This window comes from Camelus ferus, chromosome 9 (assembly GCF_009834535.1).
Source record: "Camelus ferus isolate YT-003-E chromosome 9, BCGSAC_Cfer_1.0, whole genome shotgun sequence".
NCBI lineage: Eukaryota > Metazoa > Chordata > Mammalia > Artiodactyla > Camelidae > Camelus > Camelus ferus.
In genome coordinates, this window is record NC_045704.1 from 45,300,017 (window position 1) to 45,319,962 (window position 19,946).

The 19,946-nt window shown below is 37.7% G+C and overlaps 1 protein-coding gene across 1 annotated transcript in view; it reads left to right on the top strand.

Annotated features, from left to right (window-relative positions):
* SNTB2 (syntrophin beta 2) overlaps positions 1-19,316 on the top strand; it is a 90,038-nt gene extending 70,722 nt beyond the window's left edge. The window contains exons 5-7 of the mRNA XM_032486621.1: positions 1,864-2,060; positions 10,633-10,817; positions 12,167-19,316. Of these exons, the coding sequence (XP_032342512.1) occupies positions 1,864-2,060; positions 10,633-10,817; positions 12,167-12,259 (475 nt within the window). The 3' untranslated portion in view covers positions 12,260-19,316. The remainder of the gene's footprint in view (positions 1-1,863; positions 2,061-10,632; positions 10,818-12,166) is intronic.
* Positions 19,317-19,946: the final 630 nt, after the last annotated feature.

The following is a 19,946-nucleotide window of genomic DNA, read 5'->3' on the forward strand; positions in this document are numbered from 1 at the left end:
AGAATATCCAACACAAAATTGAAGAAGAACAAAGTTGGAGGACTGATAATACCCAGCTTCAAGACTTACTGTTAAACTTCAGTAATCAAGACAGTGTAGTATTGGTGAGAGAACAGACAAATAGATCAGTGTAGCAGAACAGAGAGCCCAGAAATCGACCCCTGTAAATATAGTCAACTGATCTTTGACAAAGGAGCAAAGATACGATAATGGAACAGGGATAGTCTTTTCAACAAACGTTGCTGGAACAACTAGACATCCACATGAAAAAAGATGAATCTAGGCACAGACCTTACACACTTCACAAAAATTAACTCAAAATGGATCATAGGTCTAAATGCAAAACTATAAAACTCCTAAAAGATAACAGGAGAAAACCTAGATGACCTAGGGTATTGCGATGGCTTTTTTAGTTATAACACCAAAGACGACATGATTTATGAAAGAAATAATTGATTAGCTGGACTTCAGCATTAAAACTAAAAATTTCTGTTCTGTGAAAGACAATGTCAAAAAAGTTGAAGACAAGCCACAGACTAGGAGAAAATACTTGAAAAAGACACAGCTGATAAAGGGCTGTTATCCAAAATATGCAAAGAACTATTGAAACTCAACAGTAGGAAAATAAACAACTTAATTAAAAAATGGGCCAAGGACCTGAACAGATACCCCACCGAAGAAGATATGCAGATGGCAAACAAGAATATGAAAATATGGTCCACATCATAATGTTATCAGGGAAATGCAAATTAAAATGAGATAGCACTACATACTTATTAGAATAGCCAATATCTGGAATACTGACATCACCAAATGCTGGTGAGGATGTGGAACAACAGAAACTCTCATACATTACTGGTGGGAATGCAAAATGGTACAGCTACTTTGGAAGATAGTTTGGTGGTTTCTTGCAAACATTTTCTTACCTCACTACCCAGCAATCCCACTCCTTGGTTTACCCAAAGGAGCTGAAAACTTATGTTCACACAAAAACCCATGCAAAGATGTTTATACAGCTTTATTCATAATTGCCAAAACTTGGAAGCAACCAAGACAGTCCTGCAGTAGGTGAATGGATAAATAAACTGTGGTAGATCCAGACAATGAAATATTCAGCGCTAAAAAGAAATGAGCTATCAAGCCATGAAAAAACATGGAACGACCTTCTATGCATATTACTAAGTGAATGAAGCCAATTAGACAAGGCTTTATGTTGTCTAATTGCAACTATATGACATTTTGGAAAAAGCAGAACTATGGAGGCAATAATAAGATTCATGGTTGCCAGGGGAGATGGACAATGAATAAGCAGTGCACTGAGGATTCTTAGAGCAGGGAAAATACCCTGTATGATATTATAGTGATCGCTATATGTCTTTATATGTTTGTCCAAACCTATAGAATATACAACACTAAGAGTGAACCCTAAAGTAGACTCTGGACTCTGAGTGATTATCATGTGTTAATATAGGTTCATCCTTGGTAAAAAATGGACCATCCTGGTAAGTGATGTTGATAATGGAGGAGGCTATACATGTTGCGGCGGTGGGGTGGGGGGGGGCTTACTTCCTAATCAGAATGGAATCTTTTGTATGCATAGCCTCTTGGGAGCATAAAAAAGCCAATGGGAAACTGGGGCTTGGGCTGTCCAGTCCAGTATTCTGCCTGTGACACCGGAGGTCATTTTATGGGAAAAAAGAATGGTATCTACTTCAGAGACTATAATCTTGGTTTGAAAAATACTTACCTAAAAACTGCTGATGGCTTTTATAATTTTCTGCTTATTAATCCTCATAAATTGCTGACATTTTCCTCTGGCAATGTCTTAATTACTTTTGATCTTTGCTCTGTTTGTGGTCCTAGGTTGGTTCATTCTGGTTCTGGATGTCGATCACCCTCTCTTGGATCTGACCTTACGTTTGCTACCAGGACAGGCTCCCGGCAGGGTATTGAGATGCATCTTTTCAGGGTGGAGACTCATCGGGATCTGTCGACCTGGACCAGGATACTCGTTCAGGGTTGCCATGCTGCTGCTGAGCTGATCAAAGAAGTCTCTCTAGGTATAGAGGCTGGCATTTCATTTCTAATAGTAATTAAATGGGACTGTTATACTTTAATTTATTGTGAAGTTAAAACCATCATCCTGTGTGCCGAACTTAAAAATGTTCTGAAATAAGGCACCTTAAAGTAATCATGATGGAAAGCCACCTGGTTTCTCTGTTTCAGTAGCGAACTTTTCCAGGCTTCATATATGGCTCTGAACACATTCACATCCTCTGTACAACATGGCAGTTTTACTGTTCATTGTTTAAATCTATATTTGGTAATGTAAGGACTCAATGCTAGATGCTTTGACCCTCTGGTCAAGAAGATTTGGAATCTAAGATATGGATACACCCTTAAAAATATGAGCATCTGGCAAAGCTTATAGCTATGAAAAAGTGAAGAATTTTGAATTGGAGTCTCTCTTCCAAAGTTTGAAAATGTGTGCCCAGTAGGTGCTGAAATACACATCTAAGGGAAATAAGCCTGGTTGTCTCGTTCCATTGTTGAGCGCCCTCTCGTGGCTAGTCTGTATGAATATGTGGATCTGGTTTCACAGCATATGTTTGTGCATACGGATATGTATAGATATTTCCAGATTGCTTTTCATTTTAACAAGAACAGAGAGTAGTCAAAATGAAGACAGAATTACAGTTTCCATTATGGTTTGAATTACTTTGAATATCTTGGTTGCAAGCTGGTTTAGTTTTGCTCCTATTTTCTATGTATTTCATTTTATAAACCTAGTTTTACAGAATTTATATAAAAAGAGAAAATATTTTGAGAGCAGAATGTCTTGTGATTTATCTTTCTTTCCATTGCTTTTGGAAAGTAAGGGATCACCATGGCTTTAGAACTACAGGGTAGCATTTCCATGGGTCATCTTCTAACACTGCCACAAGGACAGTTTGTTGTTGTTATTGTTTTAATGTTGTCAAAAGAACACAATTCTTCAGCTATTTAGGACCTGCTCGATATTTTCCTCACAACCACAGTGATGATTCAAGCAGTGACACCACTGACTAGTAAACCCGACTTGGGATTTTGACCAAAGCCACCACATCCGCACTGTCTTTCTCACTTGTCTATCTCCCACCTATTTTCTTTATGGAGTGGTTGGTCATCGCATTACGGGCTATGGGGCTCTGGTTTTTGTCTTGGACACAGAATGTACTTTCTGGGATGGGCAAGTCCTCAGTGTGAAAGTCTGGATGCTGTGTGTCAGGCCAGCACTCTCATCACTGGCATCTGGGGTCACCATATCTTCTTCAAGGATCCAGAGAGATATGCTTCCCAAAACAAAGAGTGCAGTGTGGACTTTTAACATTTTTTAGTTTCATGTTGTTTCTTTGGGGTCTGGCAGCTAAACTTCATATTACAGGAAACGAAAATCTATCTAGTCCTTGACTCACAGTTGTTTAAATACAGATGGCTTGAGGAGAGGGAGAATAAGGACCACCTGCTTCCTTATATTTTAAAATGGACAAAAGAAACATATTTTTTGGTAATTTTGAACCTTTTTGTTTCCATTCACAGCTCTCTTTTAATATTACGTTGGTAATACTTTGATCTCCACAATTCAGGTCAATTGATGTACTTATTAATCACTTACTCTGTATTTAGAACTGTGCCAGACAAATTAAACTGGCTGAAAGTAAACCACTTTGATAAGAGCCATAATTAATTTAAAATGTGTGCTTGCGTTTGTGTGTGTGTGTGTGTGCCTGTGCATACTCATGCGTGTGTGCAGTTTTCTGTTATGTATTAATGTTATGTACATGCTTATTGTGCACATATACATTCATACATAAGCCAGTATGTCCTTCAGATGCACATTACCACCTTCTGTTAAATTGTTGGGAGACTCAAAAAAGTTTATTTAAAACTGTAATTATGGCACTTTGTTCTACATATTCAGGTATTTGTGGCCTAAAGAAAGTCAGAAAGTTGGCAAAAAGAAATCATTTGAGTTCTGTCTTTTGTCTCTTAAATGTCTGGTAATAGTTCACCCATTTAGAAAAATTTCAGTGATACCTGTAAGATTTAACTAGTGAATGCAGTACATGATCTTTATAATGTTCATTTACTTTTAAACCTTTACTAGGTTAGAGTCACAGTAGAATTGATCAGTGATCCTTCTGGTACACAAGGACATTTTCCTTCTAGTATATGTGAACTTCAGGATGACGAGGCAGAGAATGTGGTTAACTCCCTCAGGTACATAAGATACTTTTCCATTTATCACAGGAATTAAAAATATGAAAATGCATACATATATGTATATAGTTACTTGAGCTTTAATAAGTATGCTTTTAAAAGCTTAATTTCATTATACCAATTACCCAAGCTATTAAAGTTTTTATCATACACAAACGTTGTGAAGATACTTTCTATTTCTGCAGCTTTGGTGATATGAAGACTAAAAAGTAGTAGATATAGTGAGGAGTTACATTAAAAATATGCAGAAAATCTGCAAGAAAAGAAGAAAAAAATTTTTATTGTTAGCATATATAAGGAAAATTTGTTCTAACCATGTTCTCAATTTTGTAGAAATTTTCTTGAATCCCTTTTTGTTCATCTACTCAACAAATACTGATTGAGTGTATACTTTGTGCTTTTATGGCTATACTAAAATAAATAAGGTAGGTGTAGCCCCTCCCTTTGAAGTAGGAAGGACAGAAACAGGAAGAATAAGTGCATGTCAGGGTTGTTTTAAGTCATAATGAGATATATGTGTCATGTAACCCTAACACACAACCCTCTAAGGCAAGTTTTATTACCTCTACTTTCGGGTTAGGGTGAATTGAATTGAGGTCCTTTCTGACTCAAAAACAAGTATTGTAAGTCCCTGCATTTTTCTCCTCTAATTTACTCATTCTTATGGCCAGATTAAACTCCTAGAGGACATATACAGTATCTGTTTCTCTTAATTCATTAAATCAACAAATACTTACTGAGTGTTTTATTATTTACAAAGTGCTATGCTTTGTAATGAGAGAAATATAAATAAGATCTACTTCACTTTGGCCTTTGACCAAATAGCTGTATAAGAAAGGAACATAGTGTCATGTTCTTTTTAACCCTGGGTGTGATTATTACATTGATGATAATTGATGGACTGGCTTTTCCTATGTGCAGTAACAGAGAATGTTACCTCAGCCTTTCTTTGAATGAGTCCTGGACAGCCCACTCAAAGCCCACCCTGCAAAGCCCACTCCCTCCTGGATTGTTTTGGAAGAGAAGCCCAGGGTGACAAGGCCCTGCAGCCACTAAAGGAACATTGGAGCCTCCCAGAGCCCTCTTACCAAGTAACTGGCCCCAGCACAGCAGAAACAGGATTTGCAGCATAGACTTTCTTTGACATTCGGGTCTTTTGACATTCATGATACACTGGTAACCACCAGTAGTCTTGCATTTAAAAGACACAAAGTAGAAAACATAGGTTTTATTTACCAGAATTCATCTTGGTATAACACTAATAGATTTAGTATTAGTTAATGAACTTTTTTTACTCTTAGCTTTGTTAATTTTTTTTTTGTCACTGGGGAGCTCCTTAAAGTTATTTTTAATATATGTAATTACACTCAACGATATCCCCATGGTCTGAAAATGCCAGTGTCTCCTACACTTAGCAACTTGTGAAGTAGTAGCCAGAGCAGTAGAAGGAAAACCGGGGCCAGTGAGGACAGTAAGCTACAGGAAGAGTATTTGTAGGGAGTAGCCAGTAGGGCTAAATGTATCAGTTGGATGGTTTACCCTGAAATTAACAGAAAATGCCCTCTAAAGCTAGATTAAACATTAAAGAAATGTATTATCTTACATAGAGGAGAGAGAGCAAGAGTAAAGGGAGAAGAGTCTTCTCTTCCCAGTCATGGTTCCCTTTAATCTGATTGAGCCAGTTTGCTTCATATACACCCTGGACCAAGGGCAGTCACCGGGGGAAAGCTATCCTCTGACTGGCCCAGAGGATATCCACCCTTGAGGCTGAGGTTAACCTTCCCTGAAACACAGTAGGAAAGACTAGAAACCTGAACAAAATTGGGGTTTGTCTGTAAAGGAATAATGGAGAAATAGAAGCTGGGTAGATAGCCAACAGTAAGTACTACAAGTATCAAGATAAGAGATGAAGACATGGTCAGATTTAGGAACATGGAAATAATTGGTGCCCTTGGGGAGAGACACTTAGTGGTGCAATGGCATTGGCAGGTTGCAGAGGGCTGAGGATTGAATGGGAGGTGACCCATGGGTAAACTGAATGTAGACAGCTCTTTTAAGAAATTTTTCTGTGAAGAGGAGGAGAGGGGAGTGGTAGAAAAAGAGGACGGTAAGGCGTTGAGTAGTGGCATTTCTTTTAATAATACGAGAGACTTGACCATCTAAAAAAGTAAATGGGAGGGATCTGGTTTAGAGGGAGATATTGAAAATGCAAGAGGAAGAAGGAATAATCAGCTATGGACAGTTTCTGAGGAAGTGGGAGTGGATGGGACCAAAGCACAGGTGGAGGAACTGGCCTCAGCCAGGAAGAGGGACCGAGGAAAGAGAGAAGAGACTGGGTGGAGACAAGACATTCACATTTTACTCCTGAGTAATTTGCACCGTAGACATTCCTGGCTTTTGTTCTGTCCCTAACTCCAAGTCCAATTACAGGCTACTTTTATCTTGTTTGGACTTCTAAAGTTAAATTATACATATATAACCTGGAAACAGTTTTGTTTTGTTTTGTTTTGTTTTGTTTTGTTTTGTTTTTGCCTAATGAGCTATGAGCTAGTCCCATACACCAAAAACCACTATTATAAAGAATTTTATAATATGTTATGACTGAGAAGCTGGAAGAAATGTTAGAATTTTAGTTTGAGGATTTCCTGGGAAGTCTAGGGCTGCAAATAGTGGATTATGCTGGGGCCCTAATATTGGTCCTCCTGTTCCAATCCCAGTGTCTTATGTTTACCCAGTTAAATAAAGCTAACATATTCATCAGGAATTGCATCCCCCCCCAAAAAAAAAAAACAGGTATTAATGCTCTAGAGCAGTAGTTCTCAACTCCAGCTTCATAGTAGAATATCCTGGAGAGTTTGGTTTTTTTTAAATAATATTTGATACTTAAGGTTTACCTCCATAGATTTTAATTCAGTTGGCTAGGGCATTAAAACGTCCACAGGTTATTTGAAACTTTAATGGGTTAAGAACCACTACTCCAGATTTGCAAATGAAAAACAGGAGAGTTTATATTAGTAAACAGTCAAAACTATTATTAGTTAAAAATATGAATGTGTACAACTCTGAATATACTAAAAACCACTGAGTTGTATACTTAAAATGGGTGAATTGTAAGATATGTGAATTATGTGTCAATAAAGCTATTCTTTAAAAAAAATAAATGGGTATAAATATTTAAATTTCAAAGATGAAGGCAGAGAATTTTGAAGTGCAAATTATTTATGGTACAAGGGAATTCTTACTGGTGAACTTTGTTTATTAGAATGAGCTTGGGTGAGTACATGTGGTGACCTTGAAATTCCTGGTTTTATGTGGTTGGTCCACACATAGGCTTCGCTCCTCTACTGTCTCCCACCCTACCCCAAGTTGTGGGTGGGTATTAAAGTAGGTCTCAGGGGTGAGATGAGTCTCAGAGAAGATATGAGCATTTTTGTTTTGCATATTATTTGGTAATAAAATTTTCCCCAAAACCCTGAAAACTTATTATTTTCATTTTTAGATGAGTTAAAACTCATGATAACTAATTCCTGTGCACAGTACACACACAACAAAGTACCTTTTATTATTAAGACCCAACTGAAATAGCACCTCTATTAAAGCCTTTTCCAGTTCCCCAGAGTTTATTTATTCCCCTCTCCTCTAACCTCCCACAGCCTCTGTTACAGCACTTACTTCATTCTACTGTACCCATATTTCCTTCTCTTCTTCATTTATCTAAATAGGAACCATCTTTTGTTGAGCTCTGTATATCCCAACACCTAACACAGTGTCTGGCTCTTATAAAAAGTGCTCAAAATCATTTTTTCCCATATAGTTTGGCTGTGATTGATTACCCCTCTGTCTTCCCTGCTGCCTTGTGAGACCAGAAAATTTTTTAAAATGTAAATAATGAATTAATGAACAAACAAAACAACAAACTAAGACATAACTCACAATTCCACTGGGCAGTTTTCTTCATGTATGTTTTCAGATTATTCTGAGCCCAGGCTCATGGAGTTGCTTCCCTCAACTTCATCTCTGCCCACCATTAATCCACGTGTACCCTCCAAAAGGAACACAAAGCACCTACTTTGGAGTGCTGAATGTTTCTTTATCTCTCTCCCATTACCTCAAAAACTGTAGTTTCTTCCTCTCTTTAATACTTCAATATTTGATGTCCTTTGATTGTTCTTAAGTGTTGCTGCTCTGTCTTTTATATTTCTAATAACAAACCTGTTAAGCAAAATCAGTATGTTAAATTTCCTACCACTTATCTGTGTATTGGGTAATGGATTTATAGCCATCCAAAAGGATTTAAGTTGAATCAAGTCATCAGGATGGTTATAATAAGCCACTTGGACCATTTCAGAGCTTTGCTACTGAAGTCCAGATTCTGTCCCATCAGAATAGGGTCGCTTCTCACAGGTGCCTGCCCTGCGCACACGCGCGCGTGTGCACACACACATTTTCTTGCTCTCGCTCTCTTTTTCTCGTCACATCAGAATCAGAGGCTTTTTCTCTTCAGTTCATTACTCCTGAGACCCTCTGAGGGAGAGAGGTGTCAGGTACTTAATTACCATTGCCTCAACTGTTTTATTACTGTTTAGGGAGAAACCATTTAACTAAGACTATCAGGCACAACATTTTTACGGCCAGTTCATACTCTCAGTCAGAATTATCTGGTATTAATTATAAGTTTTAAACAAACTCAGTTCTAAACCTAAACATATTCAGTATGACCCTTACTTCTCCTTTTCAAAGTTGAGGTAATCTTAAACAATATTCTGCTTTTTTTTTTAAGTAACATGCACAGACACTGACATTTGCTTTCCTTTTCTTCCCTCCTGAGGGGAAACAATCCTAAGGAGAACACTTAAGAGATCTCTTGTACAAAAAGCTTGCTGGGGGTTAATGGCTTGCCTTTGCTAGTTGTGATCGCCTGATCTCACCCCACTAGTGATACCCCTGCAGGCAGAAATACTCGCCCCTTGCACTGCACCTCCTCCAGCCAGTGCTGTGAGGACTTGGGCAGATCCTTGTTCTCCGAGCTTTTCTTTTCTAGACTAGAACTGACTCCTCTCTTCTCATCAGATCTCAGTACCCTACTATGCCATAGCTTCAGGGATAGTAATAGAATAAAACTCTCATGAATACTGTACCCTGGTTGCCTTGATTGGAATCTATTCTTCCTCCAAACCCCTCAGCCATTCATTTAGAGATTAGTGCGTTGGTAGTTAATTTTATCCATGTTTCCCCGCCATCAGGCTCCTTCTCTGAAGGTAACTAATATTCAGGTTCATTGTCCAAAACTCTCTTCTTTGAGTAGTGCTGAAAAGAGACATTGCCAATATTTATCTGTTAGTCCTTTTCCTTATTTCTTAAACATGCCAGCTGCCTTGACTATTTGAGTGTTTTTGCATGAGCAGCAGGACACATTGGACATTGGTCTGTGAGGACTTGCTTATTTGGGAGCCATTCTTCCTGTTGGAAGTGACGAAGCCTCACTTGACTTGGGTCCTTTAGGTGACTGTAAGTTCAGCTCTCAAGGGCTGTGTTAATTCTCAGGTCTCAGAGGACCTCTTGTTTGCAGCCCCTGTGCTAACAACTAAACTGTGCTCAAATGTTAGCAAAACGGGGACTTCACCAGTCTGGACAGAAGACATTTGCCAGTCTTGGTGATAAAGTTTTTTTAAATCTCATCAATTCAGATGTATCTTTTGAATATTATCTTTGATAGGACTGATAATATAACTTTTGCTAATTATAGCTTTTACCTATGATAAACATCTTTATCCTCTTCCCAAATACCAACCAGTCTATGTTACTGCGCCTGAAAGGCATCTCTGCCTTTTCTCCTTTGGTTGTTCCTTCTTCTTGCCCTTCTTCCTATTCCTCACTGCCTATCAAGTTTGACCTATTTCTAGAGCCTATCTCAAGTCCCATCTCCTCCAGGAAACCTTTCCTTGACTTTGACCTTATTCAGTTTGGTATTTAGTCATGTTCTATACCTTCTACCTGACACGGTCAGGAATTTCATATCTATGCCTATCATTTATGAGGTCTTGAGAGCAGGGACCATGCCTCTTACTTCTCCAGTACCACACAGAGCCTACTCTCAGTACAAGCATTCATGTGATGTTCACTGAGTTGAACTGAATCAGATCAGCTGTCAAAGAAAGTTATGATAATTTCTTCGTCATCTCAATCGAGATGTTGACTTGAGGGACGAAAACAAAATTCACGTCAGGAGGTTCCAAATAGGTTAGGTACTCCACATTCTCAAGAAAATTCTTGCTTTTTTTTTTTTTTTTTAAGTCAGAAGGATCCTGTGTCACTTGCTAACTGAATTTGGAACTTTATTAATGACATTTTGTTTTTTGCTGTCTTCAATAGGCTGCACATTAAATGGCCAAGAGGTAAGACTCACTGTCCACTATGAAAATGGATTCACCATCTCCAGGGAAAATGGAGGTTCCAGCAGCATATTGTACCGCTACCCCTTTGAAAGGCTGAAAATGTCTGCTGATGATGGCATCAGAAATCTGTATCTGGATTTTGGTGGTCCTGAGGGAGAACTGGTAAGAGTATTTCTGAAAAACACATTTATTCTAATAGGTATTCTCTTTGTTTCTCATTGCTCCTTACCTCTTACATAGAAAATTATGGACTTAGGGACTGATACTCCATTTGGAGCCAGGAAATTCTCTTTCAATTTTCAAAGATCTTTTGGGTTTGGTCTGGGGTTTGTTTGTTTGTTTCTTGTTTCCCCCACATTAGGAAATCAATTCCCTTTTTAAAAAGTTTTGTTTGAATGTTAGAAAGAAAAAATAGCCCTTTTAAGAAGCAGGCTTTTATCAAATAAAAGATATAAAATACTAAACCTGGCAAACTTTAATAAATGAATTCTATCCATCGCTATTATCAGCAGTTTGTTGGGATAAGAGTTAAAAGTAATAGAGTGACTTGGTTGCTACAGAAATTCTGCTGATCAGAAAAAAGATACAGCGATAATGTCCATACAGCCATATCTCTTTTTACTTCCTTGTCCTTTAAAGGTAACATCAACAGGAGTTCATGATTCCTCTTAGAGAACTAGAGAAATGTGTTGAGTGTATTTCAGAAATCATAAATTGTGATAAAGGAGTCAAAGTAATGCCTCTTCTTTCTACCAGTATTGAGCTAGTAGTCTTATATGTGGAATCTTAAGTCCACTGACACAGTCACAATTGGTGTACATTTGGAAAACAGAGTCCTGAAATTTTAGAACTGAAAGAGATCTTAGAGATAACGTAGTTCAAATGATAAAACTATGGCAAGAAATCTTATTTTAAATGATGAGCCTTTACGGAACTATGGATAGGCCATGGACCAGCCCTTGTCAAAAGCCTGTTCATCTGGTGTCAGCTGTCGAGATTAGAGGCCTGTCCAGATTAGAGTCCTGTGTTTAGGAAGGTACAACTAGCCCTTCTGACTAGCCTCAAGAGTTGTCATTCCTGCCACAAACCAATAAGGGGTATCAAAAATAATACCCATAGATGGTCACACTTCAGCTGAATTCACTGTGGTTCTCCCTGGGAAATATACTTACAGTTAATGTCTTCTGTATAGGATATTCCTCTTTCCTTTACATCCTCTACTTTTTAGTTCTTCCTACCTGGCATGGTGGAATCTAGTATACCACCAATAGTATCCTAATTGTGGATGTGAAATCTCACAGTAGTGTCTAACTATGAAATGGAATAAGCTTACTTCAGAGTACTCATCCATTTGTGGCTTTAAGTCCTCAAGAGTAGCCATAAATCTGGCACATTCTTTATCCAAATTCTTTTCTAAAAGTAGAACATCACATCCAAATTGGTTTATTTTGCATGTTTGTTTATTAAAGCATCTGTATGTTGTAGTGGTAATTAATGTCTTTTCTCCACAGACCATGGATCTGCACTCCTGTCCAAAGCCGATCGTATTTGTGTTGCACACATTCTTGTCGGCAAAAGTCACTCGCATGGGACTGCTTGTATGAGCAGCAGCAAAAAAAAAAAAAAAAGAAAAAAAAAGAAAATCGGTAAAGAGCCTTGAATGTCATAAGAAGTATTTCCACCTCAAAAAAAAAAAAAAAAAAGCACAAAAAGAAAGCTCTTTGCTCTCTCCTCCAGCACAGTGCCTTGACAAGGACTTGCAAATCACTGCTGAACTATAACCATGTTTAAAGAAGAGCCTGCCTTTCACAAGCTACCTTGGCCAGAAATCCTAGGACTCTAATAAGCTCCAAAATGAAGTTGTTGATTTATTGTCTAGTTTCCTAATGTGGTTTCTAAGTAATTAGGTTTATTTCCCCTGTTAAGAAGGGTGGCTCATTGATTTTCTTTCTGGACATAATCAAACATCCAAGAGGTTTTTTTTTTTTTTTTTTTTTTTTTTTCTTCTTCTTCCAGTAGGATTTGTTTCAGGCTTATCCTTGGCCTCTTGCTTAGGACAGTTGTCTCTTCCCAGGTGCTAGTTTGCAGTAGCCCGTGCTTCCTGGTCATTCCAGATAGGTTATACACTTTGTTGGAGTTTACTGTCCTCACTTACTCCTTCCACCCTAGGAAGTCCTTGAATTGCATCACCAAAGGGTTCTTCGTCTGTCCTGGCTCTCCCTGCATCCCACCCTGGCCATCACTTCCCACCACATCACAAGCTTTGCCACTCATAAGTGGCACTAACTCTTAAGATTTAGAACTTGTGAAATTTGATTTGCCTTGCTCTCCACTTCCTTTCTAGTGGTAACTAAGTTGAAAAGCAAGTTGGAAACCACTGCTTTGAAAGAAAAGTTTTGCTTGTTTTAGGATTTTCTGATTTTATCTTTGGTAGGAGCCAGGGGATAAGATTTCTTTTAAAAGAAAATCCTCATTTTAGCCTAAGCCATTTTTTATTGCTTACCAAATGTGCCTTTGGTTAGGGTTAGTGGAGCTCTATTAGTCATTATTTGAATAACTGGATATCACTGCCATTCCAGGGACATCATCTGTCCTAGTTTTGAGGAATAGGTTTTGAGGTGGGTTTCCTTAGTGTGGTATCTTTTCTAGTTGGCAGATCGCTTTGAGAAAGATAAATCCTGGAAAGCCAGCTTGTTTAGAGTACACTTTGTTAGTGAAGCCAGCTCTTTAGCACAAACATTGTGTCAGTGGCTTTGGGCTGTGTGTGCCCGTGCAGGATCCTGGTCCTGGCCCTCTCCTTGTGTGGCAGCACCGTGGCACGCGTCAGCAGCTGCTAATTCAGTGCTGGCTCAGCAATGCATCCTGCAATGGGCAGGGTGCTGAGACCATGGAACGGCTTACCGGGGCTTTGCTAAGCATTGCCAGATGTCATCATTAGGACATAGCAGCAGTAAGATTGCTGATGTTGTGACATTGGAGAATCACACTTAGCTTCTTTTTCCTAATTATGAAGAAACATCTGAAAATATTTAAAATAGTGTAATAGCTGTATAAAATGTCAGTGTTAGCATAGTCCCCAGACCTGAAAGAAAAGGTAATATTGACTTGGATGTTCTCTGTACTCTCTGAAGAAAGATCTAGGAGTGATAGTTCTCATTTACTAGATTTAACAGTAATGCTGTAAGAGGATATGAGCACTATGGAAGTGGAGGAGCAGTCCAAAGACTGAAAACAAAAACTAAACCCCACAAATGTACTACATGCAAAACAAGAGCTATTTGGTTTAAGTGGAAACCAACCGATAGGTGGGACATGAGGAAGAGCAGACTCACGAGCAGAGAGAATTCTAGCGAGACATTGTTACCTTGTTGTCTTCCCTCTGCCCATAAACCAGTTCTTCCCCCAGCTATAGTTCCCAAAATGAGTTATCTGATCTACTTAAAACCAGAAATTGAAATCTCTACTAGAATTGTCTTTCAAGAGCTTTTTTTATGTTTTGAAAATTCATAAACCTAAGTTTGGATACGTTTGCAAGTCAGGGAAGAAAGAAAATATCTTGAAGATCTGGAAGCAGAATTTCAACACATAATGCCCTCAGGTAAGGGAGGTTAGACACTCTTCGCAGTGAGAGTATTATTAATCTGAGGAGTTGAATGATGCAGTCACAGACTTTTGCAGCAAAGCCATTTGGCTGAGGTTTTCTGTTAGTGTGAAAGGTTAAGCCAATGAAAATATTTTTAGGGGAAACTTCTGAGCCACCCTGCTCATTCATTACATGAAAAAGATCTGTTAAAAAGGTGTGATTAAAATTTGGGCAGAAGAGGTAAGGCATTGTGTGCATTTCAGCTCATTTTGCTCAAGCTTAAACTGTCATAGCACCTAGGTCCATAGCGTTTCTAATATTTCTTGAGTCTGGATGGGAAGTGAAGGTGTATGGGGGAGTTTCCTTTGACCACTAGCGCCCCCAAGAGCACGAGCCCTTACGCTGCTTGTTTAACATCACAGCTTTGTAATCATGGGTGATCAGGTTGTTCTTCAAGCAAATGTGTTTGTGGGATTTTCACACCACAGATGAAGTACTAGATTTCTATGAATGGGACAGCCTTGATAAATAGATATTTTGTATTAAGATGCCAAAAGGTGGCAAATTATTTTCAAATGATAACTGAAAATGGGCATTTTTGATATTTCACATCTTTTCTAGAACAGCTGACTTTTCATTTCTTTTTCATTTTGAATTAGGAAAATTATTGAGAATGTGGTGGGCTTCCACATGTCGAATGAAAAGAAACTGCAGATGGTGTCCCCTCATTACACTGGCCACTTCCTGCGCCCTCGGGACCTAGGGCTTAGATGTCTTCTCCACATTCCACACATGCCTATGAGCAGCAAACTGGTGTGTGAAAATTCTTCCTCCCTGTTTCCTAAAACTTCTCCCCTTCCTCTGCAAAAAAAAAAAAAAAAGAAAAAAAAAAAGAGGAACAAAGGAGAAAAGGCTCAGTTATTCCTTTTCTGAAAAAGGTGAGTCCTTCCCTGAAGTCATCAGACAAACCTTACCTAGAAATTAGTATCTGACATTTTATATGAAGAAATACTTTAATGTATGTTTATACAGTATTTATTAGGTAGTTGTAACTGTAAACGCACCTACCTAGTAGAGTTTCAGATTAAATATCGGGACATGTACAGGAGTCAAAAATATTACTTTAAATGTCATTCACCTGTTTTAAAGCCATGTGTTAGCACTTTTTAGGCTTGGTAATATCTTATAGTGCCTGTTTTTATCATCTGTACTCTCAACTTTGTTATTGAAAATTATTGCATGGCAGGAGAGATTGAATTATTTATTTCTTATATTTTTATATGTGGAAAAATCTCTCTAACCAAAAATGATTAAAGTTGTTACTGATTGTTTTCTTAATTTATCCCCCCAAACAATATGGTAACAAAGCTTTTTTCATCTGATTAAATGCACTTAGCTAATAAACCAAAATTTATTATTTTCTTTTTTTCAAAGTTTATTCTATAAAAAAAATAATTAAGCTGTGTGGAATCTGGACAAGATTATGTTTCTCCCCAGAAAAAACACATTTCACTGTAAGTGGTTTTGATGGACAAGTGTGACCACTTTTGAGAAAAGGTTATAATGGATTTTTTTTTTAATTTTGTGAGAATCTCCAGGTCTTCTTGTTTAATCTATATACATATGGATAAATTTATATGTTTTCAAAAACATGGAAGAATCTCCATATTTTAAATGCAAATTATCTTGCAAGCTGCTATGCAAAATCTATTAAAAGCCCTACCTAGTTAAAGAGTTAAACATTTTCGAAGCTTTCAGGGAAGACCTGTAGACTTGAGCACTTTCTCTGCTTTTTTGTATCTTAGACACTTATGCAAATTATGTTCTTATTATTTTCACTGGTTATAAGCTATTGATTGTACATAATATTTAAGCCATCCAAATATCCAGCATACATTTCCATGTCGCTGCCATCCACCATTGACGCCATGAATGAAATGGCTGGTTAGAAAACCCAAGGTCGTCTTTTTTTTCAATCCCCAATGAAGAAGTAAAATGCCAGATCTCTTTGGTCTCAAAGCATATTGAGATCTGCATACCTGTGTAAGGAAAGAGACTTATTTGGGATTCTGCTTAAAGTTGAATGTGACTATAGTCATATTCATTCATTTTGTATAACTCTATCAGGTGTATTATGTGCCAGGTGGTATTATATCTCACCTTGAGATTGGAAATCTCTTTCATTTATATTTTAAATGTTATTGTAGCTTTTTTTTCTCCTTTAGATGAAAGTAGAGGAATCTGCCATCTTCTACCATTCTCTCTTTGTGTTCCTATTTTAATTGCTTGCTAATCTAGAATTATTTTGACTTTCTAAATACTGTCTTTAAAATTGACAGCAGCAGTTCCCCACCCCCCACCACCACCTTTTTAAGCTCTTTCACTGTGCTGGGCATAGAGACACTCAATAAATGTATGATGATAGACAATTCTTAAATAATTATGTTACGTATCAAAACTATGTGTTTTTGATCAATATAGCTATTCCTATAGTATAATGATATTAAGTGAAATTTATTTTACACTAGTAATAGACTACTTAAGTGGCTTATTTGAAACCCTTTCTCTAAAGAGCACACACACACATCTAGCAGATAATTTCAAGTTAAGGTAATTTCAAGTTAAGGTAAGGTACAATAAATAGACACATAGAACACATCTATCTTCTTATCTCTTTTCAGCACTAGCTAAACTGCCAACTGGAAGAATGGTTATGTATTAACTCAAAAAAATATTTCAACAAGATTTCTTCTTTTATAAACTTGATAAACTTGAGCTTAATCTCTTGTCACCTCTTACTCTTCCTTTCCACTTCAGGTGACTGAACCAAAGTATATTCTGGTTTTAAAAGTCGATCTACATCTGATGTAATGCATAAATATGCCATTTGCAAATGATTGCTTGCTCTCCATTAGCCTGTATTCAACAAAAGTCTACCATACAAACTGTAATCCTTAAATTGCCACAAAATAGACTGGTTGAAACTAAAAGGATATAACAGAAATGATACTTCATTTTAATGTAAGGTTAGGTATTCTGGTAGATTTCTAACTTCTGAGTCCTGTAAGTACTTTACTCAGTTTTGTAATAATCTTATTTCCATGCCATTGACACAAACACAAGTTTTTGAGTCCCTCTTTCGCCCAGTCACATATACACCCTGGGAACGCAATTGTTTTATCACCTCTTCCAAAGTGATAGAAGTCTCTTACAAATAGACAAAAGGTTCTCTGGGGCCCTACAGAAATTTTTGAAACTGCAAGCCTAGTTAATGATACATTAACTCATGTATTCTTTCATCTAATAAGCATTTATTAATGTACAGTTCTTCACAGGCACTCTGAAGGGTCCAAAAGAAAGCATCTGCCCTCAAGTAGCACATAATCCATTATTTCTCCGGGGCACCATGCCGTCTGTTTATCAGTCAGAAGTTAAGTAACTAACCACTTCATATTTTTACCAAAGTACATCTGCAGTTCTGCCCCTCTGGCAAACTGGAAAATATTTAAAAGGATATTCAATCTTTGGTCTGTGCCAGCATGAAGGAACTCTAAGCACATTTAAGTGGGTTGGTCTTTTCATCATGCATAATTTTTTTAATGTAAAATCAGACTTTAGTTGGGAAGAACAGTGTAGAATATCCTATAGGATAAATCACAACAACAACAAAAATTAAGCTTTACTGCCCAAAGTGGAAAGTCTTTTTAAAGAAATGCTTCTTTTAACTATAAACAACAAAGATAAATGTTATATTTCATCTACCCCCTCTCTAGATTGTGCTGACCCATTCATTTCCACATTTACAGCCTTTAAACATCTCATTTGCTGTAAGTCCATACACATGGTAGATGCACTGTTTCTCCATCTGAGAGATTAAAACTCAGCAAAATTCCACTTACTCTAGAATACTCGGGCATTGAAACTGAGTAGAAGGGGCACCTAAAAAAATTAGAGAGTTTTCCAAAGTTTTCATTCAGTAATAATCCCTTTATATCCAGCATGCCTTCCATCTGTCACTAGAGTCAGCCTCTCAGGCACATCCTTTGTCCTGCCCAGAAAGTATCCGAGCTGTCAGTATTTGGAATAGCATGGGGAACACAGTTTCCTGGGCTCCTTCCCCTTTGCTTTCAGTGTCCTGGAGTTGCACACACATTAGGTCATGCCTTTATTATCTGTCTTTAAACCAACCCTTTGACAATCAGGTGCTAATGATTGTGTATGATTGTAACCAGCACATAAGTATTGTCACGTGTCTGTTCCTCCCAGGTTGGAAGACGTGCTTTTGTTCTATTTCAGTCCTGTTCAAGTGGGTGTCAGTTACAATTTTTCACCTCAGTTTTGTGAATTAATAGAATTTGAAGGAGAGGAAATGATTTAAACTCAGTTTTGGGTTTGGCACAATCATCGATCTTTGTGATGCTCTTGACTCCTTAAAGCAAATCTGCCCTGTCATAAGAACCAACTTCAGATTGTTTTTCTCTAAGTTAGGACTCAGTGTTATGTTTACAGCCTGTTAGATGGGTTCCGTAAGATAGGACCTCGGTGCCCAAAGAATCTGTTTCCCTTTTGGTACCCAACCCGGGGTCTTTTAGAAGATAATGTGGCAAACCACTACCCAGAAAGGCCTGTTTTGGCTAATCTGTGCAAACTTTGATTATACCTGCTTGTATGTATTGTGTCCTACGCAACTTTCATTTTTATTGTATTAAGACTTAGAATACGGCTTATACAAAGGATTAAAAGTATGTGATATTCTGGTTTTTTCTTCTTTCTAGAACCCTGTATTTAAACAAGGCTTCTTTTTAAGTGTTGTTTAAAATCTAAGTCTCAAATCTTCTGGCATCACCAGACTACCAAATGAAAACCCATGGCATAAAACAGGGCAGTATTTGTGTTCTTAATAATAAAAAAGCTTTAAGTATTAAGTATAATGCATAGACAACACTTTCCCTTGAGTTGCACATCAACATATAGCATTGTACATTACAATGAAAATTTGTAACTTAAGGGTATTATATATATAAATACATACATACCTTTGTAACCTTTATACTGTAAATAAAAGAATTGCTTCTAGACTTGTATTTTTTTGTTCACTTTTTTATGTTAAAATAGTTTCAAACCCACAAGAAACTTTTAAGAACAGTATAAAGAACTCCTACATCCCCTTCACCCAAATTTGTCAACTGTTAACATTTTACCACATTTGTCTTTTCCTGACATGATGCTCATTACCCTTAAATTCTCTAGTGTGTACTTTGCAAGCACAAGGACACCCTCCTGTATTGCCATCCTGTAGCCCTCCCAATCAGGAAACTAACATTAGTACAACACTTCCACGCATCCACAGACCCCATTCAAATGGTGCCGGTCATCCCAACCACGTCTCCTTTCCAGCACCGGATCCTGTCTAATACCACATGTTGCGTCGTCTGGTTGTCACGTCTCATCAGCCTCTTCAGATGCCATTTTTTAAGCAGATTTAGGGCAACTCCAAACTCTTGAAAACTTAAGTTTTTGTTTTAGTTCTACCACTGACCTGTGTGTTGGGAGCTTAATCATTGGATCACTCTGAGCTTTTTCATACTTTGAGTCACACAGAGGAGGGAGATGGTTCCTCAGGAATCACATTAGAGAGATCTGTGCTCCATTTATTGTTATCAGTCAGTTTGTGTGATAATCTCAGCAAAATTTTGCCCTGGCCCTAC